The sequence below is a fragment of the Coregonus clupeaformis genome, chromosome 10 (assembly GCF_020615455.1).
Source record: "Coregonus clupeaformis isolate EN_2021a chromosome 10, ASM2061545v1, whole genome shotgun sequence".
NCBI lineage: Eukaryota > Metazoa > Chordata > Actinopteri > Salmoniformes > Salmonidae > Coregonus > Coregonus clupeaformis.
Window position 1 is genome coordinate 11,771,776 of NC_059201.1, and position 23,816 is coordinate 11,795,591.

The 23,816-nt window shown below is 42.4% G+C and overlaps 2 protein-coding genes across 4 annotated transcripts; one reads left to right on the forward strand and one right to left on the reverse strand.

Annotated features, from left to right (window-relative positions):
• The first annotated feature begins 155 nt into the window (after positions 1–155).
• Positions 156–20,473, forward strand: hemk1 (HemK methyltransferase family member 1). Of its 2 annotated transcripts, XM_041887487.1 has the most exons (12): positions 156–471; positions 619–792; positions 910–1,001; positions 1,143–1,236; positions 1,769–1,906; positions 2,030–2,094; positions 2,215–2,264; positions 2,386–2,491; positions 2,611–2,706; positions 3,107–3,217; positions 3,333–3,404; positions 20,253–20,473. In XM_041887487.1, the coding sequence occupies exons 1-11, from the start codon at positions 391–393 to the stop codon at positions 3,394–3,396; spliced, it is 1,071 nt and encodes a 356-aa protein (XP_041743421.1). In that variant the 5' UTR covers positions 156–390; the 3' UTR covers positions 3,397–3,404; positions 20,253–20,473. The 2 variants fall into 2 exon arrangements, with proteins under 2 accessions (XP_041743421.1, XP_041743420.1); XM_041887486.2 differs by lacking the exon at positions 20,253–20,473 and having other exon boundaries at positions 3,333–4,046.
• On the reverse strand, positions 4,082–23,595 carry cish (cytokine inducible SH2-containing protein). Of its 2 annotated transcripts, none has more exons than XM_041887489.2 (9): positions 22,888–23,595; positions 15,213–15,308; positions 14,982–15,085; positions 12,441–12,566; positions 12,121–12,271; positions 11,852–11,967; positions 6,809–9,801; positions 5,248–5,408; positions 4,082–5,045 (listed from the first exon to the last, which is right to left on the reverse strand). In XM_041887489.2, the coding sequence occupies exons 7-9, from the start codon at positions 6,826–6,828 to the stop codon at positions 4,549–4,551; spliced, it is 678 nt and encodes a 225-aa protein (XP_041743423.1). In that variant the 5' UTR covers positions 6,829–9,801; positions 11,852–11,967; positions 12,121–12,271; positions 12,441–12,566; positions 14,982–15,085; positions 15,213–15,308; positions 22,888–23,595; the 3' UTR covers positions 4,082–4,548. The 2 variants fall into 2 exon arrangements, with proteins under 2 accessions (XP_041743423.1, XP_041743424.1); XM_041887490.1 differs by lacking the exon at positions 22,888–23,595 and adding an exon at positions 20,303–20,374.
• Between the last annotated feature and the right edge of the window lie 221 nt (positions 23,596–23,816).

Consider the following 23,816-nt stretch of genomic DNA (forward strand, 5'->3'; position numbering starts at 1 on the left):
ATGCAGTATGAATTAATCTGATGCATGTGATGCAATTTGCTTCTTAAATGAATTTAACGTCATTCTTATTTTATGGATCGACATAATATAGTTAACTTTTATTCTGGAAAGATTTATGAATTAATCTGATGCACTTTTATTCTGAAAAAGTGAACGATGCCCGGAAGTGAATACCCCTAACGAATGATTGAAATTGTTTTTTTATTTTGTATTTAATAGTTAGTACAGTCAATTTACTTAAACCACATTAAGCTGGTTTTACATAATATTCATTAATATAGAGAAAAGATTATACCGGAGTTTCACATTAGCTACAATCTTTTTTTTTTGTACCTTCTTTATGTCAACTGCTGCAAGTGTTGGTATTGTGTCAAGAGAAAGTGGAATATCATGTGGATAAGATTACGAAGACCATTGAATGAGGTTTATAACTGCTTTAAACCACTTAAAGACCGATTTATTGGACACAAGGTAAATGAAGATGACCTTTCCTAGAAAGTGTTGCACGTGGATTGCAGGGAAAGGACGTCGTTTACAGTATAACCACAACTGGAATGATTTATTGAATGAAGGATAGTAGCCTCGTAATATTCTCTGTCTCTCCCTCCCTTCCTCCAGTGGCTGTGCACGTCTCCGGGTTTGGCTGAATGCCTCCCAGCCTTACCTACAGCTAGCAGACTCACGGTGCAGCAAGCGGTCAAGTTATGGACAGGCCATTTCCAGCAGAGAGGTGTCTCAGAGCCACATCTCTCCAGCCAGTACATAATTGCACATTTGCTTGGTGCTAAAACAGTGAGTTTCTGAACCCAAAAAGGTTCACCTTTCCACCTTTTATCCTTCTCAGTGTATCGGTCTCGCGCAGAAGGAATTGTTGCCCTTCATCTAACCTTCAACCTCTTCCCCTCCCAGTTAGAGGGCATTGGACAGGACAGGCTGGCTGAATTCCTGACACAAGAACAGACAGAGCAGACATGGGAGCTCTGTTCCAGACGTCTCACCAGGTACATACAGGCTTAGTCTTAACGTGCTACAGTCAGTGATGGTGCACTTGACCTATTCTTCTGTCTCTGTGAAACGCTAAGAATTCCATTGGAAAGTGTAGCCTACATTGCATTAACATGTGAAATGTGATGTGTGTTCAGAATGCCAGTGCAGTATGTGATTGAAGAGTGGGACTTTAGAGATCTGACGCTGAAGATGAGACCTCCCGTGTTTATCCCTCGGCCTGAAACTGAGGTGCGGGAGAGTACACACACACACACACTTACACACGCATGCATGCACACACACACACACACACACACACACACACACACACACACACACACACACACACACACACACACACACGTGTTATTTCACAGTTTTGATGTCTTCACTATTATTCTACAATGTAGAAAATACTAAAAATAAAGAAAAACCCTTGAATGAGTAGGTGTTCTAAAACTTATGACTGGTAGTCCCCTGTAGCTCAGTTGGTAGATAGAGCATGGCGCTTGCAACGCCAGGGTTGTGGGTTCGTTTCCCACGGGGGGCCAGTATGAAAATGTATGCACTAACTAACTGTAAGTCGCTCTGGATAAGAGCGTCTGCTAAATGACTAAAATATTGTGTACTATAAAACAAGTTGTTTGAAATACAAGGGACCATAATATCTTGTAATAATAAGAGTGCATTTGAATATCTTTCATTCTGTGACTGTCATCAGAATTTCCATTGCAGAGACATGACCTTGTATCAAGCTGTGGTTGCACGTCTGTCTGTGCAGGAGCTGGTTGGCCTAGTGCTTACAGATCTCCAGATGATGCAGGGGACTGGATTAAGTGAGGAGACCAGCTTCAGGTGCCTGGAAGTGGGCTGTGGCTCTGGTGCCATCTCCCTCAGTCTACTCAAGAGCCTCCCGCAAGTGAGCTCTCTTACTCTTTTACTTTCTCCCTTTCTTTCATATCATGTTCCTTGATCTCTGAGCCCCTTCACTCAAACAACACTAACATTTTAGTTTCTCTCGCTCTCTCACTCTCTCTCTCAGCTCAGAGCGATTGCTTTTGATAAAAACAAGGATGCTGTGAATCTGACAAGAGAAAACTCACACAGGTAATCATGAAAACACAGGATATCAATTTAACTTTGATTAGCTGACTTTGATTAGCAACATTAATTTAGATGTTATGTTTTGTGAATATGTGTGCAAACCTGATTGGCTGTATGTTACAGTTTGGGGCTCCAGGACAGACTTGAGGTTCACCATATGGATGTGATGAGAGGTAAGGTCAATAGGAACAGTGGGGGGAGGGATATTATACAGTCGATAAAGAAAGATAAACCATACAGATATTACATTCATATTGGCCAATTTCAAGGGTGTGATTTCATGTTATGTTCTAGATGCAGACATGATTGTGAGCATGTGCAGTCCAGTCTCAGTTTTGGTCAGCAACCCACCGTACCTGTTCTCAGAGGATATGACATCACTTGAACCTGAAATCCTCAGGTGAGACGAGCAGTCGCACGCACACACACAAACGCACACACTTTGTTCCTCTATTTTCTTAAGTCTCAGAGTTCAAACGGAGGTATATGAACTAAAGTGTTCTATGTTGACATCCTCAGGTTTGAGGACCATGCTGCTCTGGATGGGGGGAAAGATGGCATGCAGGTGATGAGGCACATTCTGACTCTGGCTCCAAAGCTCTTATCAAACCATGGGTAAGGCACTGGGTGTATTGTCTGCATCTAGAACATAATATAAAATCACACCCTTGAAATTGGCCAATATGAATGTAATATTGCTATCTGTATAATATCCCTCCCCCCATTTTTCCTGTTGACCTTACCTCTCATCACATCCATATGGTGAACCTCAAGTCGGTCCTGGATCCCTAAACTGTATTGTGTGTGTTTATGCAGGCCACAGTGTGTTTTTAAGGGAACAGTCACAGTAGGCCTATATTATTTTAGATGGACCATTTTATGGCGCACACTAAGGTTTCTGTCTAGTCACTCTGGTGGATCTATTGTAAAGCAGGTCTCACCACTTCAATCTCTGTTTTACAATGGTTTGAGAAGTCTCACTTTACTATGTTTTCGTTTTTTTCCTGTCTTGCAGTCGCATATACTTGGAAGTAGACCCACGTCATCCACATCTCATCCAGCAGTGGGTAGAGGGAAGTGTAGAAGGGTTACAATACTTGCACACGCATCGTGACATCACTGACAGGTCAGGAGTAAATCAGACTGCTATATCTTTGTTAGATAACTCCATTTACAAAATCTTTGATCAAGGAATGTATTAACATTGAACGCCCAATTCATATTCTCTCTGTCCCTTATAGGCCTCGTTTCTGCATCCTTCAAAAAAGGGAGTGCGGCACAGATCAAGACCAGGACCAGCGTTGAGAGACTGTGTGAGATATGGAGCCTGTTTCACTGGCTTCAGGCCAGCCTGCTACAGCCCTAACACCCCCATCCATCTGCCACGTACTGTACACACTACTGATCTCGAATAATGTATACATTCACAAACGCGCACAAATACATATCGTAGATAGGCTACATTTATACCTGAGGACATTGTAGGCGCTAATGTGTGTTTGTGTGGCAATAAGGGAGGGTGAGTGTGATAGTGACAGAGCGAGCAGTAGGCTGAAGGTAATTACTGAGAGGCTTTTCTTAGAACCCTCCCTCTCAGAATTTCACCCTCCCAGAAGGCATTCAGTAGTTCTACGAATCAAGGGATTCGCCCTCCCCTCCCTGCTGACTCAGATTCACTCTTACACAAAAACACATTTAATCCAGCCTCTACTGCCTTGTCGATTCTGCTGTGTACACACTTATACCTGAGGGGGAGGGGGTTTAGTCGCTTTGTTATAAAGAGAACTTCAGATAACAACCGAGATTAGGCACACTGCCCACACAACCCTTTTTTTTTTTTCTGTGGATGTAGGCTATAAAGCTCTTTGTGGCATTTGACCCACAAAAAGACAACGGGACATTGAAGACAGAAGCAGTACGACTCATGTTGAATATTAAAGACAGAAGCAGTACGACTCATGTTGAATATTGAAGACAGAAGCAGTACGACTCATGTTGAATATTGTTTTAATAGAAAAAGGGATATGTACAGAGTTGGGGGGTAAAAAATGACAATGTTGACTAAACAAAAAAAGTAAACATTGAAAATACATCTGACTGAAAAACAATTCACTGCTCAGAAACAGAAAAAAAACCAGTATCCCTCATAGCACGAGGATACACTACAGTTAGCACCACATTGTGTTTTCCAGTGAATCACCTCTGCGAAGTGGGGTGGTACGCAGAATTCCATTTCCCTCTGAGAAATCCAAAACCAGGCACCATTTTCTGGAAGGTTCTTTCCCAAACATGGTCTCATGACCAACCATATGTCTGATGTGGCTCCATTAGTGGCCAGTGCAGTGATGTGGTTTCCAGCTGCCAGGGACCTCTTTCTGACAGCGCTGCTCAAGGTTTAGTTGAACTGTTTCGTTTAATTCAGCTCTGCCTTCCATGGGAGTGTAGACCAGAGGACGCTCACACATGGTAGGGGTAGTCCTGCAGGTAGCGCACCAGTGGGCGTGGTAGTGGCAACTGGTCGGGACAGCATGTGCTGCAGTTGATGGTGAGGCGTGTGAGGTGCTGGAGGGAGGGGAAGGCCTGGGGCTTGTGCACAGCCCGCTTGAGCTTCAGCACTACTGTGCTCTCCTGAACTGTCCTCTGGGCAGGCTGGGCGCCATGAGTCTCCTCCATCTTGCCCTGCTGCACCTTACTCGTTGTTCCCACGTAGTACTGCACCATGCTAGGCACGTCAGGAAAGGACAAAAGGCTGGGTCGGGCTGGCGAGCTGGAGTCTAGCAGAAACCGGGCTCCACTATACTGGATGCGTATGCTGGTGGGGCCACGGGCAGTCCTAACAGACAGGGTCAGCATGTACAGGGGATGGCTGCTGTCTCGAATCAGAAAGGCCCCTTCTGACGCTGCCTGGAGAACTGCATGGGCCTGACCTGCTGTGATGGCTCCCCAGTACCAGCCTGCAGAGAGAGATAGATCAAAGGTTATTAATTTATTCAATGGTTTAGATTTGAGTAATAATCCTGTAGTAAACAGTCAGCTGGAGGAATTGAAACGCAAGTAGCTCTTGTTTTACGAAAAACATTAAAACAAGAAACAATGACAGGGTTTCAGGGAGCCTGTTGGACTGAGTTCACAGTTTGAATATTCCATTTGCATTACCTGAGGTATCAAGGTAGAAGAAGTTGTTGGCGATGGTGCGCAGGTCTTTCGTGGGGTCCCACTGTGGAGGGGTGCTGTGAAGGCAGTGAGGGGAGGAGATGCTCCCTGTCCGCATGCCCAGGGGGCCCTCTGTGGGGCTGCCAGACAGCAGTGGTCTGGGGCTGTAAACAAGAGACTACAACAATGAGTACAGGAGAAGTGTAGGAGACCGTATGGAACAACCAGGTGAACCTTTCATTACATTACGGACTATTGTGTTAAAGGATAAGTCCTAACACTGTCATAGGCCAATTAATCAGGGGCGGACTGGGACCAGAAATCGGCCCTGGCATGGCTAACACACCGGCCCATTTTTTCCCCCCACGCCCCCACACCAGCCCATTATTTCCTGGAGGTCCCCACTATTAGCCAAATAATTGTCTGAAATGTCAGATGGCCAGTCCACCCTTGGCCTTAATGTTTTGTTGGGGGGAAAAGTTTTTGCAGGAACAAAGCTCATAATTTGGGAGTGGTGGCTTTACAAGACCTCAAGTCTCAACATTAAATCTCGGATGGCTCCCTTCCTTGAACATTGGCCAGACAAAGAGCCCTGACATCAAGCAGTGTCACTGACTGTTAGTGTGAATTGATTCAGATGCTCAGTAACGGGTTAGACTGTCACAATTGGAAGTATTACAATATGAGTTCACATCAGGGTTGGGGTCGATTCCAATTTAATTTGAAATTCCAATTTAATTATTGAATTCACGCATGAAGTGGAGAATCTGTTGAATTCAATTAGAATTTAAACAATCTTCAAGTTATGGATTTAGAATTTAATTGGAATTGTGAAAACATTTCATCTTTGGAATTTAATTGGAATTAAATATTTGTACATTTCCCAGTTGGGAATTTAATTGGAATTAATTAACCTAGTAACAAATGTATTGCAGGATTTGTTTTAAATCATTTCAACTCCCAGTATAGCTAGGCTATCTGCACAGCAGAATTTGTGGCATTGTTTTTTTTGTGTGTGTGTGTCTTATCCAGAGCGACTTACAGGAGCAATTAGGGTTAAGTGCCTTGCTCAAGGGCACATCAACAGATTGTTCACCTAGTCAGCTCGGGGATTAGAACCAGCGACCTTTCGGTTACTGGCACAACACTCTTAACCATTAAGCTACCTGCCGCCCCTGTTAGTGATAATATTGAATTGGGAATTGAGTTCTTGGAATGTACCTAACATTGGAATTGACAGAAATAGAATTATCTCTGAATTCAAATAATGACCTGGAATTTTAATTGAATTAAATTGAATTTACAGGGAGAGGGGATTGAATTGCATTTGTGGAATTAACCCCAACCCTGATTCACATAAGTACATAAAACAACTTCCTATGACAACATCACAAATAGCCACCCACACGTATCATATGGTTGATATTCTACAGTATTGTAAAATTAATTATTTTAGGTCACTAAGATAAAACACTACTTTTGTCTTTTCCATTTGGTTTTAAATATCAGGATCAAAGCATGATGAACTGTTACATCAAACAGGGACAAAAGAATGTGAACTTACCCTTGAACACAAAGAATCATGATGGCGAGTCTTCAATATCTCTAGAATAATTCCACAGCGGTTTTTGCGAAAATATAGCCGGTCGATACGAAGGAATGTTCTTATTTTATTCCAATTAATGTCCCACGCAACTGTTCAGTGAATAGAGACGCATCCGAATATCCCCTATGTTAATAAACTAATAATCTCATTCAAAAGCACAAAAATAAATGTGAAATGTAGAAAAAGAGGATACAGAGCAGCAGATGAGTGTTGTCTCTAAAAATGGGTTCATAGCATGTGCGGGAGGGTGTGTGGGTTCGGCTTTTAAAATGAACCAATTCCAAGAATTCTACTCTGATTCCATTCTAAGAACTGTTCAGTACACCAGAGCTTCTGACGTCATGCGCACCGCCACCGAGCCTGTCCACATTTTATTATTTGAAATCTGTTACTGTGAATGCCAGTGTAAAAAAACAACTAATTGCTCATTCCTGGTGAGTCTAAATTAATCATAGTAATTCAGTCTTGCTGCTCTGCCAGGAATCAGACCGTACCACTATACCTTCCCCCTAGTCACTTGGCACGAATTCTGATGCGATTATCTCCGCCCACTAGACCTGCAGCCAGCTCTCTACACATTCTGGGAATTGAGTCACTAGAATAATGGGTATGCGGAACGAATAGGGTTTTTCCAAATAATCTTCGTCAGCTGAAAATACTTATGAAAGTGGATTTAATTTCTTACCGCTACGGGACATCCAAGTGCGCGCACGCATTTTTTGAATACTACAAAAAATACAGGGTAGCCTACTCTGCTGACACTGACAAACAGATCAATAAAAACGATGTTGTCTGATCCATATATAATTGGCCTACGAAAAGGGGAGACACAAATACAATATGACGTCCATCTAACCTGGAGGAGGAAATTATTGTCCAAAAACAAACAAAAGTGGCACTGACCCAATGACAAAGTAATTAGGCATACACTAGCCTGAATTTATGCATCCACGGTTGTCCACGCGCGCCTCGGTCTCGGCCACTCATCTCTGCCTTGGCAACATGTAAGTGTTCTCCTCAAACCACAACTCAATTTGGAGGGTATACCACCTGGTTTCCAGTCAATTCGCTAATTTTTCATACGGTGACACGAAGTAATGTTAAATAATGGTGTAAAAGCCTATAGTGTTTTGGGCATGTTGTATTAATTGTGATAGGCTTACGTTTTACAGGTATGGCGTACCCCACTATGTATTTTGCCGGGACGTCGTACCGGACTATACTGCCTTACGTTCACCCCTGATTATAAACAAATGTGATGTTAGGTGTGGTGTGTGGTAGCCTAACATTCATTTGCCACAGTAAAATGGCTCGTTATTTGTATGACAGACTCGTTCGGTAGAGTAAGGCAAGCTTTCAAACAAACTGTTGAAAAGGTTATTGAATTCGTCTTCCAGCTGGTCTGACCTGGCTGGGAACCAACTGTTGTACAGGCTTTTGTCCCTGACCAGCACTAATACACCTGTTTCAATTAATCAAGGGCTTGATGATTGAATCAGGCCAGTAGCAGTACTAAACTGGAACTGTGTGTCCCAATGGGACCAGCATTAAATTACAATACACTGTTGAAGAAGTGTAATGTGCAATATGTCATCATGTGATATGGCTTTTTGGGGTGCCTTTACCTTATGTTAGTCTAAACGTGTAAACAGTGTCTGTCATCAGATGTTTTAATGAACCTGCTCTCAAAGGCATGTGGGCTAATAGGCTACTCACTAATTCAATTAAGAAGGAATTCCTTACAGATCTTAATTAACAGGGACTCAGCTCTGTTGTAATTATGCATGGCTGCCTGCGCATGTTGACAATCTGTGCTTACAGTATGTTAAAAGATGGCCATTTGCTCCCTCAACAGGCCAGTCAGTGCTGCAGCCTTCACGAGTCTAGTCAGAAGTGTCCTCCCTGTCCCCTCTGTGTGTCCTTCAATAGCTGCCACAGGAGACTTTCTCTTGTAATGATGCATCATCGGTCCCATGCAGTTTGTGCTGTTTTCTTTAACTTATAATTTCAGTGATAAGAAAAAGACACAACATACACAAAAAAAACTACATTTTATTTGGAATTCCTCTCGTTAGTATCATCTGTTTTTACAAACATGTTTGATACAAAACATTTAGTGGCAACAGGCAAGATATGGACAACTAGGGTAGCAAAATTCCGGTAACATTCCCCAAATTTCTTGGATTTCCAGAAAAACTGGTTGGAAGATTCCTAGAGTTACAAGGGAATAAGCAGGAAATCCTCTAACCAGGATTTCTGGAAAAACTGAATTTGGGGAAAGTTACTTGAATTTTGCAACCCTATGACAACACATCAGATGGACAGGCTTCTTCTGTATGCCAATGTGACATTAGCAATAGAGAAGTTTGGCTGAGGTATCTGTAAGACCACCCATTGGTCTTTCATTTTTGTCAGTCCATCTGTCTGTCCATCTGTGTGTGTATGAGAGCGTCTGCTAAATGACTAAAATGTAAAATGTAAATGTATGTTTAATGTTTTTAAGAGAGAGAATGAGAGAAACACATGGATTTCCTTCATTTTATCCTATAGTTGATGTTCATGAATAGCATGTACAGTAATGACACTTTGTTAAAACACAAGCAAAGGGGGGTGAAAATAAAAATGCCAGGAGAAATCCATGTTCTTCTCCTTTTCCTTCCTCGTGGCCAAACAAGCTGCCAGATGCCATGGCAACAGGAGGAGGAGGTTTGAGGGCAGGGCTGGGGCAGGCTGGGGATGGCTTGGGCTGGGGTGACGACAACGCTCTTTCCCTCTCTCTATTTCTCCGGCCTGCCCTCCCCATCCGCTGGGCTCTTGATGAGGAGCATACTGCCTCTCTTCCCTGCTGGTCCACGAGGCTTGGCGAAGGCCTACTGCAAGGCATGCTGTTTAGGATGAACCTCATCATACACAAACTCCTCTGTCAACTCATCCCCATTGTCAATTTCCATCTGCACACAGACACAATAACACAGAGTAATCACACAGAGTAGATACAACACACAGAGAAGATACACTACACAGAGTAAATACAATAACACAGATTAATAATACAGAGTAAATACAATAACACAGAGTAAATACAGTCATACAGAGTAATAATACAGAGTAAATACAACAACACAGTAAATACAATACACAGAGTAAAATAAGAGAGTAAATACAATAACAGAGTAAATACAACACACAGTAAATGCAATAACACAGAGTAAATACAATAACACAGAGTACATACAATAACACAGAGTAAATACAATACACATAGTAAATACAACAATACAGAGTAAATACAATTACACATAGTAATAACACAGTGTAAATACAATAGCACACAGTAAATACAATACACAGAGTAAATATAATAACACAGTAAACACAATAACACAGAGTAAATACAATAATTCACAGTAATAATAAAAGAGTAAATACAATGACACAGAGTAAATAAACTCAGCAAAAGAAGAAACGTCCCTTTTTCAGGACCCTGTCTTTCAAAGATAATTTGTAAAAATCAAAATAACTTCACAGATCTTCATTGTAAAGGTTTCCAATGCTTGTTCAATGAACCATAAACAATTAATGAACATGCACCTGTGGAACGGTCGTTAAGACACTAACAGCTTACAGATGGCAATTAAGGTCACAGTTATGAAAACTTAGGACACTAAAGAGGCCTTTCTACTGACTCTGAAAAACACAAAAAGAAAGATGCCCAGGGTCCCTGCTCATCTGTGTGAACGTGCCTTAGGCATGCTGCAAGAAGGCATGAGGACTGCAGATGTGGCCAGGGAAATAAATTGCAATGTCCGTACTGTGAGACGCCGAAGACAGCGCTACAGGGAGACAGGACGGACAGCTGATCATCCTCGCAGTGGCAGACCACGTGCAACAACACCTGCACAGGATCGGTACATCCGAACATCACACCTGCGGGACAGGTACAGGATGGCAACAACAACTGCCTGAGTTACACCAGGAATGCACAATCCCTCCATCAGTGCTCAGACTGTCCGCAATAGGCTGAGAGAGGCTGGACTGAGGGCTTGTAGGCCTGTTGTAAGGCAGGTCCTCACCAGACATCACCGGCAACAATGTCGCCTATGGGCACAAACCCACCGTCGCTGGACCAGACAGGACTGGCAAAAAGTGCTCTTCACTGACGATACACGGTTTTGTGATGGTCGGATTCGCGTTTATCGTAGAAGGAATGAGCGTTACACCGAGGCCTGTACTCTGGAGCGGGATCGATTTGGAGGTGGAGGGTCCGTCATGGTCTGGGGCGGTGTGTCACAGCATCATCGGACTGAGCTTGTTGTCATTGTAGGCAATCTCAACGCTGTGCGTTACAGGGAAGACATCCTCCTCCCTCATGTGGTACCCTTCCTGCAGGCTCATCCTGACATGACCCTCCAGCATGACAATGCCACCAGCCATACTGCTCGTTCTGTGTGTGATTTCCTGCAAGACAGGAATGTCAGTGTTCTGCCATGGCCAGCGAAGAGCCCGGATCTGGGACCTGTTGGATCAGAGGGTGAGGGCTAGGGCCATTCCCCCCAGAAATGTCTGGGAACTTGCAGGTGCCTTGGTGGAAGAGTGCGGTAACATCTCACAGCAAGAACTGGCAAATCTGGTGCAGTCCATGAGGAGGAGATGCACTGCAGTACTTAATGCAGCTGGTGGCCACACCAGATACTGACTGTTACTTTTGATTTTGCCCCCCCCCTTTTGTTCAGGGACACATTATTCAATTTCTGTTAGTCACATGTCTGTGGAACTTGTTCAGTTTATGTTTCAGTTGTTGAATGTTGTTAGGTTCATACAAATATTTACACATGTTAAGTTTGCTGAAAATAAACGCAGTTGACAGTGAGAGGACGTTTCTTTTTATGCTGAGTTTACAATAACACAGAGTAAATGTGCACTTCCACTCAGGCACAGAGCAATATTGTAAAAACACAAAGACCACATTGTGTATGCAATATCTGAATTTCAGTGGATTACCTTCTTGGCAACTTCCAGATCTTTCTCCACCTCATCCAGCAGTCGACTCTTACAACTGGAGTACAGCATCCGCTCTTTAATGCTACAGCTGTACCCGGGCATGGAGTAGATGAACACTGAGAGGAAGAGAAAGAGAGGGGGTTGGACCTGCTGCTCTTTGTTCAGTATTTATAACATTATAATAGTGCACCATTATATTTTAATGTAATTGAATGAAGGGAGAGAGAGAGTAGAATGATTAGGGCAGAAAATCAATGACTGAGACTGACCCACAGATTCCAAGTAGTCCCCTTCATGGGAGTGTTTATAGAGGAAGAAGTTGTATCTGGGCGTATCCGTGGGAACCCTGCAAGGCATCTCATGGGCCTATGTCGGGTCGGAATGGACCAGCTCTATCGTCTCTCGCTCTGTGTCCAACTTCTGCAACACACAAATATTACACACTAACCACTGATATGACTGTGTATGGCTCAGTCAGTGTGCTTTGGGTCAGAATACATTGGTCAGTCATGGCTATTATCTCTGAGATTGTGGCCGCTAGAGATATCAATCATTTTTATTTGGCTAATGGCATTTCTATATGGCTCACCAGGTGTATGTAGTTGATGTGTTTCTGTGCAAGTTGTTGTAGAACCCGTTTGGCGTCCTCCTGCAGTGGGAAAGCAAGGCCCTGCAGTGCTTGGCGCTTACTCGCTACGCTGGTCTCTGTTTTCACCTGCATGGGGCAGCATATACACAGACACAATATGACACACACATTATTACTTAAAGGGATACTACAGGATTTAGGCAATGATGCCCTTTATCTACTTCCCCAGAGTCAGATGAACTCTTGGATACCATTTTTATGTATCTGTGTCCAGTAGGAAGGATGTTAGAAGTAGTTTCATGAGCCAATGCTAACTAGCAATTTAGCTAGCGCTAGTTAGCAACTTCCTTCAAAATGCACGCAGAGACATAAAAATGGTATCCACGAGTTCATCTGACTCTGGGGAAGTAGATAAAGGGCTTCATTGCCAAAAAACGAAGTAACCATTTAAAAGAAAATGCAGAAGGGTGACTGACCAGGGTCAGACACAGAATAAAATAAAATGAAAATGTGTATATGGTAGTGTTCACACAGGTACATACAGTGAGGGAAAAAAGTATTTGATCCCCTGCTGATTTTGTACGTTTGCCCACTGACAAAGAAATTATCAGTCTATAATTTTAATGGTAGGTTTATTTGAACAGTGAAAGACAGAATAACAACAAAAAAATCCAGAAAAACGCATGTCAAAAATGTTATAAATTGATTTGCATTTTAATGAGGGAAATAAGTATTTGACCCCCTCTCAATCAGAAAGATTTCTGGCTCCCAGGTGTCTTTTATACAGGTAACGAGCTGAGATTAGGAGCACACTCTTAAAGGGAGTGCTCTTAATCTCAGTTTGTTACCTGTATAAAAGACACCTGTCCAGAGAAGCAATCAATCAATCAGATTCCAAACTCTCCACCATGGCCAAGACCAAAGAGCTCTCCAAGGATGTCAGGGACAAGATTGTAGACCTACACAAGGCTGGAATGGGCTACAAGACCATCGCCAAGCAGCTTGGTGAGAAGGTGACAACAGTTGGTGCGATATTTCGCAAATGGAAGAAACACAAAAGAACTGTCAATCTCCCTCGGCCTGGGGCTCCATCCAAGATCTCACCTCATGGAGTTGCAATGATCATGAGAACGGTGAGGAATCAGCCCAGAACTACACGGGAGGATCTTGTCAATGACCTCAAGGCAGCTGGGACCATAGTCACCAAGAAAACAATTGGTAACACACTACGCCGTGAAGGACTGAAATCCTGCAGCGCCCGCAAGGTCCCCCTGCTCAAGAAAGCACATATACAGGGCCGTCTAAAGTTTGCCAATGAACATCTGAATGATTCAGAGGAGAACTGGGTGAAAGTGTTGTGGTCAGATGAGACCAAAATCGAGCTCTTTGGCATCAACTCAACTCGCCGAGTTTGGAGGAGGAGGAATGCTGCCTATGACCCCAAGAACACCATCCCCACCATCAAACACGGAGGTAGAAACATTATGCTTTAGGGGTGTTTTTCTGCTAAGGGGACAGGACAACTTCACTGCATCAAAGGGACGATGGATGGGGCCATGTACCGTCAAATCTTGGGTGAGAACCTCCTTCCCTCAGCCAGAGCATTGAAAATGGGTCGTGGATGGTATTCCTGCATGACAATGACCAAAAACACACGGCCAAGGCAACAAAGGAGTGGCTCAAGAAGAAGCACATTAAGGTCCTGGAGTGGCCTAGCCAGTCTCCAGACCTTAATCCCATAGAAAATCTGTGGAGGGAGCTGAAGGTTCGAGTTGCCAAACGTCAGCCTCGAAACCTTAATGACTTGGAGAAGATCTGCAAAGAGGAGTGGAACAAAATCCCTCCTGAGATGTGTGCAAACCTGGTGGCCAACTACAAGAAACGGCTGACCTCTGTGATGGCCAAAAAGGGTTTTGCCACCAAGTACTAAGTCATGTTTTGCAGAGGGGTCAAATACTTATTTCCCTCATTAAAATGCAAATCAATTTATAACATTTTTGACATGCGTTTTTCTGGATTTTTGTTGTTGTTATTCTGTCTCGCACTGTTCAAATAAACCTACCATAAAAATTATAGACTGATCATGTCTTTGTCAGTGGGCAAACGTACAAAATCAGCAGGGGATCAAATACTTTTTTCCCTCACTGTACACCACACACAGGTGTGCAGTGTGCACAGACACATTTATGCACATTTTCTATGCTCTCTCACTTACACTCTCTCTCTAGACAGTGCAAGTGACTGCGGTTCAAAGAGGAGAGTTATTAATTCCCCTCGAATAATGAATAAAAAGCATGGTCATTATTTGAGGTAAATGTGTGAGCCTCCTTATCTTAGTTGATGAGGGATTCCACCATTCTGTCATCCGTATGTGAAAACACACATACACGATAATAATTAACCTGCTTAACCCTGCCCTGGAAAGGCGGCAACAACAAAGTTATAAACTGAAACTGAAACTGCACAAAAACACTGAGACATTGGGTGAATAATGTACACATACGCAGCAATAATCCCTGTAGTCGATGCTTGTCCTCTCACCTTTTCATTTTGATTCTCCGCAACTCCTGTTCAGCAGCTGTGAGTGGGGCAGTGCAGGAGCTGGAGGACACATGGCGCTGGTACCCTTCCAGACAGATGTCCTCCTAGTGAGAGAAAACAAGAGGTCAGCCATTTAGGGAAGGCTGAGAACCAATAGGTCTAGCCCCATCATTAGTCAGGTGAGAGAATAACCAGAGTACGTCAGAGGGGTTTAAATGGCTTCTACTGTACCTCCACTGTGCCAAACATCTCGTCCTTCACATGACCACCACCAAACTCCTTCTTCACTGTGGCTCGGGTGGCAGAGTACAGCATCTTCTGTCTCACCTGTAGTGAACATGAATGGGTGAATGAGACATGGATCTGAGTAAAATGTGTTTGCTGTGAACATGAGAGTATGTGTGTGTTGCACACAAGGTCATTATAGTTTTGTGATTTAATATTCGTTTTTATTTCTATTAGTTTATAGATTTTTATTTGAAATTCTGTTTAGTTTGTTAGTTTTCAGACTTTATTTGCTAGTTTTTATTTAGTTTCAGTTTGATAAAAACATTTCTATTTTGTTTTTATATTATTTAATTTTAGTTTTAGTGTTAGGGACAGGAAGTAGCCTATGCGTGGGACAGGAAGTAGCCTATGCGTGGGAGCCTATTATGCATTGTAGGTGTATAGTTATTTTTTGGGGAATGTCCCTTCTTGCCACTGGGGGGTAGTAATACATGGGCCAGGACCATAGACTTGGATAGACATAACATCTCTGTATCTGTGTCATGATGGCGTCTTTGAAAGCATGGGCAGCACCATTGAGGCCATCTCCATCTTGAAATAGTCCATTTTCTTCTTCACAAGTAAAATTCATTGGCTGATCCCTCCTAATGACCCAGCTACAGTATCATGACTCCAACCGGGTCATCAGGTCATGCCAACTGGGTCATCAGGAGGGATCAGCCAATGAAGTTGGAAGTCCCGCCCAGTTGACTAAATCAAAATGGCGAGTCCTCAATGGCGCTGCCCATGCTAACACAGGTTTTTGGCCACTAGAGGCCTCCATACAACTCCATGGCCAGGACATAGGTTTGGTTAAGTTTAAATTATAAATCAATCCTAATTTGACTTGGATTTAAAGGATAAGCGCCTAGACTGGTACAAGAAATATGGTGGAAGGAAACTCTCTTGTCCATCTTTATACCAATCCAATGCTTTTTTATCTTTAGTAAAAGTACCTTTATCTGACAGAAAGAGATAGGAAAAAACAACAAATGAAGTCATGGCACATTTGACATGTTATGTTTATGTAGCTCGCCCCCATCCACATCGATGGGGCTGTAGCGGAGTGGGTTAGAGTGGGTCGTGTTTACCCATGACTGCGTGGCTTTGCACGACTCCAACATAATCATTAAGTTTGCCGATGACACGACGGTGGTAGGACTGATCACCGACGACAATGGAGGTCAGAGACCTGGCAGTGTGGTTCCAGGACAACAACCTCTTCCTCAACGTCAGCAAGACAAAGGAGTTGATCGTGGACTACAGGAAACGGAAGGCCAAGCACACCCCCATTCATATCGACAGGGCTGTAGCGGAGCGGGTCGAGAGCTTCAAGTTCCTCGGTGTCCACATCACTAAGGAATTATCATGGTCCACACACACCAACACACAGTGTGCAAAGCTGTCATCAAGGCAAAGGGTGGATACTTCAAAAATATATTTTGATTTGTTTAACACTTTTTTGGTTACTACATGATTCCATATGTGTTAGTTTTGATGTCTTCACTATTATTCTACAATGTAGAAAATAGTAAAAATAAAGAAAAACCCTGGAATGGTAGGTGTGTCCAAACGTTTGACTGGTACTGTATATCACTGACTAACCCCTTCAAATAGGGTTAATGAAAACAGCTGCAACAGCAAAAACATAAGCAATACAACATTTCTTCACAAATCTATCAGTTCACAGCCAGCCAGCTTGTGTGTGTGTGTTTGTGTTTTTGTTCAACCAAACAAGATTTTCTGGTTTATCTTCAAGAAGACTCTGCGTTCCAGAGAGGTGGTCGTTCTGTTTCTCAAGCCTGATGACAGTTGTCCACAGACAGAGAATATTGTCTCAATGAACGCTTGGGATGCAGGGGTAGAAACCAGATCCAGTGCCACAGGGCACAGCTTTGGATAAACAGCTATCCTGCCAGAACTGGTACTGTCCCCCCTTTACCTCTTCCAGGTATTTCTGCAGCTCACACGGGGCACTTAATGCCCAGCCAGGTTGACCCGCAGGCTGGACAGTGACCTCAGACACAATCTTCGATGTGAGAAAGCTATTGTTCTGAAGCACTGTGGTCGAGATGCTTGCAGGATTCATCGTGCTGGCATCTTCCTGGGGCCCTGCTGCTTCACAGCTGTACTATCTGATTTGCTGATGTACAAAAAACTCTGCTTCCCTCATCAGTGGCTACATCTCTGTTGAGCGAAGTGCCAGAGACACACTTGGGTCCATCAGGCAAGCTGCTGCAGGGGTTGTATCATAGTTGGCTGCCAGATAATTCAGTATGCATGCGAAGCTTTCACGCAGTGACTTCAGGAGGACCTGTGCCAACTGTTTTGCAACAGAAGTTGACTGCAATTGTGCCTCAAGGTTGAGAAGGCACGGCACCACATCAGACAGCGACTGGCTGTCAGATTGAAGTTGGTCGGTGTGGATTACGAACGGGTCCAGCAACTTCAGAAGCTGTTCTAGCTTGGCCCAGTCATGCTCCATGCTCACCCTTGGATTTCTTCCCTGTTAGCTAGTGATAGTGATGCACAAGCAAGGCCCATTTGAAACATTGGCATCTACTGGCAGCATTTACCCGCCAGATTATTATTATTATTATTATTTATTATTATTATTAGATTCAGAAGCTCAAAAACTCAATTAGAAAAAAAAGCTTGAAAACCCCATTCGATTTTTGCCCAAAGTTTAGAAGAAAAAAAACTACAACTAAACATACAGTGGGGAAAAAAAGTATTTAGTCAGCCACCAATTGTGCAAGTTCTCCCACTTAAAAGGATGAGAGAGGCCTGTAATTTTCATCATAGGTACACGTCAACTATGACAGACAAAATGAGGAAAAAAAATCCAGAAAATCCCATTGTAGGATTTTTTATGAATTTATTTGCAAATGATGGTGGAAAATAAGTATTTGGTCAATAACAAAAGTTTCTCAATACTTTGTTATATACCCTTTGTTGGCAATGACACATGTCAAACATTTTCTGTAAGTCTTCACAAGGTTTTCACACACTGTTGCTGGTATTTTGGCCCATTCCTCCATGCAGATCTCCTCTAGAGCAGTGATGTTTTGGGGCTGTCGCTGGGCAACACAGACTTTCAACTCCCTCCAAAGATGTTCTATGGGGTTGAGATCTGGAGACTGGCTAGGCCACTCCAGGACCTTGAAATGCTTCTTACGAAGCCACTCCTTCGTTGCCCGGGCGGTGTGTTTGGGATCATTGTCATGCTGAAAGACCCAGCCACGTTTCATCTTCAATGCCCTTGCTGATGGAAGGAGGTTTTCACTCAAAATCTCACGATACATGGCCCCATTCATTCTTTCCTTTACACGGATCAGTCGTCCTGGTCCCTTTGCAGAAAAACAGCCCCAAAGCATGATGTTTCCACCCCATGCTTCACAGTAGGTATGGTGTTCTTTGGATGCAACTCAGCATTCTTTGTCCTCCAAACACGACGAGTTGAGTTTTTACCAAAAAGTTATATTTTGGTTTCATCTGACCATATGACATTCTCCCAATCCTCTTCTGGATCATCCAAATGCACTCTAGCAAACTTCAGACGGGCCTGGACATGTACTGGCTTAAGCAGGGGGACACGTCTGGCACTGCAGGATTTGAGTCCCTGGCGGCGTAGTGTGTTACTGATGGTAGGCTTTGTTACTTTGGTCCCAGCTCTCTGCAGGCCAATCACTAGGTCCCCCCGTGTGGTTCTGGGATTTTTGCTCACCGTTCTTGTGATCATTTTGACCCCACGGGGTGAGATCTTGCGTGGAGCCCCAGATCGAGGGAGATTATCAGTGGTCTTGTATGTCTTCCATTTCCTAATAATTGCTCCCACAGTTGATTTCTTCAAACCAAGCTGCTTACCTATTGCAGATTCAGTCTTCCCAGCCTGGTGCAGGTCTACAATTGTGTTTCTGGTGTCCTTTGACAGCTCTTTGGTCTTGGCCATAGTGGAGTTTGGAGTGTGACTGTTTGAGGTTGTGGACAGGTGTCTTTTATACTGATAACAAGTTCAAACAGGTGCCATTAATACAGGTAACGAGTGGAGGACAGAGGAGCCTCTTAAAGAAGAAGTTACAGGTATGTGAGAGCCAGAAATCTTGCTTGTTTGTAGGTGACCGAATACTTATTTTCCACCATAATTTGCAAATAAATTCATTAAAAATCCTACAATGTGATTTTCTGGATTTTTTTTCCTCAAATTGTCTGTCATAGTTGACGTGTACCTATGATGAAAATTACAGGCCTCTCTCATCTTTTTAAGTGGGAGAACTTGCACAATTGGTGGCTGACTAAATACTTTTTTCCCCCACTGTAATTTATTATGGTTTTTATTTTATTTTAGTTAGTTTTGCTTTCAAAGATAGTTTCAATATAGTCTTATTTTTTATATTTTATTTTTAAAATTTTTATTTTATCTTTTGGGGGGAATGGATCAGCTTAATATTGCAGATAGATTGTATCTTCTATCAATGTAATTGTCTGCATCACTTCCAATCCCCCATGTTTTTTTATTTATTTTTATATATATATATACTCCCCTTTATTACTTTTCAACCCCACCATCCTTTCCCTACTTGGAGTAAATTAATGAACAACAATGCCCAGGCCTCTACTTCCGGTCTATACTTACTATCTACACCTTATGGACAGAGTTAATTTTACAATAATTCTATTATATATATATATTTTATTTATTATTTATTTTTTGCTCCTGAACTTCTTCTACTCTCAACCTCTCCGATCATTTTCATGATGTCCATCCGGTTTGCTTCTATATGCCATATCTTTCTAACTGTGCTCTTTCCCAAAAGCTCCCAACATACAACCTATATACTTATTATGGACACAGTATGCTTACATTATTAGCTATCTTTGTTATTATTTGTTGTTATTTGTTATTAGTCCCATCCTTCAACTCTATTCAATACCTCCCTAGTTTTTTGTTTTAATTTTTATTTCAGTTTACTAAATTGTTTTTCAATTATTTTTCTGTTTCAGTTTTCATGTACTATAATAACCTTGGTTGCACAGTTACAACTTGCACATACTGAAGATTGGTCAGGAGACCAGGAGATGAAGATCCACTCGTATCCCTGTGCATTCTGGGAGTCGAGTCAAACTGGCCGTGGTGGAGTCGAGAAGGCCCACAAGATGTCCCAAACAAGATGTAAACATCCCAGATGTACTTCATTAAATATCTGTATAACCTCACAGGCCAACCTGTTGTCTCATGGTCTGTTTCACACATGCATAGTTTGACACATAGAGGAAGATAAATCATGATATCTAATGAATGTTAGACTTATTTTGTGTGACACCTCAGCTCATGGATGGACCTATGAACATTACAGTGTGTGATAGTTCTGGCCATTTGAGTGTTATGCCTGAGCCTGATTCCCGAGACACCTGGATGAACTCTCCGCAGTGGTTTAATGCATGTAGCTGGCTGGTTATTGTTGTGGTAATCTAAGTGTGTCTTATATTGAAAAGCTACCCTGAAAGGATTATCAGAAAATAAGAAGCCCCCTTGTATCTAATCATGTTATGTGAACTGACTGTAAAGTGAGTTTCTGCTACAGGTGCTGTCAGCGACTCATAAGGCGCAATCAACAGTCAGGTTTTGTCATGATGAGTATCATTAGACAGTGAGTCCAGTGAGAGCTCAGATTATATTTTCCACTAACCCTTCTGAATGGGAGTTTAATGTAACTTGATATCTCGACTGGATCATATACAGTGCCTTGCAAAAGTATTCAGACCCCTTGGATTTCTTCACATTTTGTGTTACAAAGTGCTATTAAAATGGATTTAATTGACATTTTATGTCAACAATCTACACAAAATACTCTGTAATGTCAAAGTGAAAGAAAAAGTTTTATTTTTTATAAAAACTATTCTGAACTAAAATAGTCGTTGTATAAGTATTCAGTCCCTTTGTATACGCAAGCCTAAATTAGTTCAGTAGTAAAATTTGGTTTAGAAAATCACATAAATTACATGGACTGACTCTGTGTGAAATAATAGGGGTTGACATGATTTTTGAATGACTAACCTCTCCTCTGTCCCCCATACATACAACATCTGTAAGGTCCCCCAGTCAAGTATTGAATTTCACGCACAGATTCAACTACAAAGACCAGGGTGCTTTTTGAAAGCCTCAAAAAGAAGGGCAGTGATTGGTAGATGGGTAACAATAACAAATCAGACATTTAATATATCTTTAAGCATGGTCAAAATTAATTATTATGCTGTGGATTATGTATTAAACCACCCGGACACAAAGATACAGTCATCCTTCTGAACTGAGCTGCAGGACAGGAATGAAACGGCCCATGAGGCCGTTTCATTAAAACAGCTACAGAGTTCAATGGCTGTGATGGTAGAAAACTGAGGATGGATCAACAACACTGTAGTGACTCACAATAATGACCTAAATGAGAGAGTGAAAATAATACAAATATACAGAATAAAACATGCCTCTTTTATGCGACAAGGCACTAAAGTAATACTGCAAAATACATCATAGGAATACACTTTTTGGCCTAAATGTGAAGCTTTATGTTTGGGGCAAATCCAACACAACACATCACTGAGTAACTGCCTTCCTTATTTTCAAGCATGATGGTGGCTGCATCATGGTATGGGTATACTTGACATTGGCATATACTGGGGAGTTTTTCAGGATGAAAAGAAACGGGATGGCGCTACTGTAAGCTCTGGCAAAATCCTAGAGGAAAACCTGCTTTACACCAGAGACTGGGAGAGGAATTCACCTTTCAGCAGGACAATAACTTACAACACAAAGACAAATCTACACTGGAGTTGCTTACCAAGAAGACAGTGAATGTTCCTGAGTGGCCAAGTTACAGTTTTGACTTAAATCTGCTTGATCATCTATGGCAAGTTTTGAAAATTGCTGTCCAGCCATGATCCCCAACATCTTGACAGAGATTGAAGAATTTTGAAATGAATAATGGGCAAATATTCCACAATCCAGGTGTGCAAAGCTCTTAGAGACTTATCCAAGAAGACTCACAGCTGTAATCGATGCCAAAGGTGTTTTATTTATTTATTTCACCTTTATTTAACCAGGTAAGCCAGTTGAGAACAAGTTCTCATTTCTAACATGTATTGACTCAGGGAGCTGAATACTTATGCAATGACTATATTTTAGTTATTACATTTTTATTAATCTTTTTTTTAAAGTATATGTTTTCTTCCACTTTGACAGTAGAGTATTTTGTGTTGATTGTTGACAAAAAATGACAATTAAATCCATTTTAATCTCACTTTGTAACACAATAAAATGTCTGAATACTTTTGCAAGGCACTGTAAACCTTGACAACTTGCCCACCATCACAAAGTTGAGTAAAGCAGTCAGTCTCTCTTGCAATCCCTTTCAACAGACTGAATGCATCATCTGACCAAACATTGTGAAATGTTTGTTTTTATTCAACTCAATGACATCTCCACCAGCAATCAAGTGACTGTACAGCAGAACAACAAACATGGATAACTCACATCATCATACAACACACACAGTTTGATCAGTTTAATCACTTAACACTGGAGATTCAGGAGAAATCATTCAAGACATCAAATTAATATAAATCTTATGTCGCGCTGCCTTACCAAGACCCCTCCCGTCTTAGATCCCTCCACCGCTGTCCCCTGGGTCACTCACTGTCCTGGATCCGCACCTGGATGAGGCGAACAGCTCCATCCCTTGCCCTGTCCAAGAACTCTCTTAGTTCCGGCGTCACGATGAGAACTAGAAACATGTCGGTTCAGCACAAAGTCTGTTCCGCCTGCCGTGTGCTGTAGGGGGTTGGGGGAGGGGGTTGAGAGACAGGGACGGTAGAGCCAAGCCAAGTCCCAGAGCAGACGGTGGAGATTCAGCCCAGCCAAAAAAGAGACACTATGGGGTAACCTGCAGCAATAACTGCACTAATAAAGCCTGTGTGACTAAGCACTGGTCTGAGAGTGACAGTATGAGAGGGGGACACAGCTCGGGTAACTCAGGCAGGATCATGTGTGTTCAGAGGGAACCTGATCCCCTCTCTCCCAAATGTAGCTGCTACTGACTGTCCAGCCTTGGGTATCTTCCTCCCCACCCCCAGCCCACCAGGGTCTGCTTGAGAGATTAATTAGTGACCGGAAAACCTTATAAACACACTCACCTGAGCCTCTGACCCAGTCACATTTCTGTTAAACTGTTTTCAACAGTGTTTGATTGTAATTTGGTGCACTGTTCAGTGGTGGAGATAAGTAAATGGAGGACTGAAGACTATTGACAAAGACATGTGTTTAATGGACGTGTATGGCACACGGTCTGTCACAAGGGAACATTTGTGTAAATGCACAGTTACCAACAATGAAGAATAACAATGGTCCAAGTATTGAACCTAGCAGCATCAGCTGATTGAACTTAATACCCTCTTTTGTAACACTGATTTCTATTATTATTCAGAAAACCAATTCCAAGGTCTTTGTGCAAACCCAAGCATTTTAGTTTATCTAAGAGAATGAGAGGGTCAATTAGATCAAAGGCCTTGGTAAAA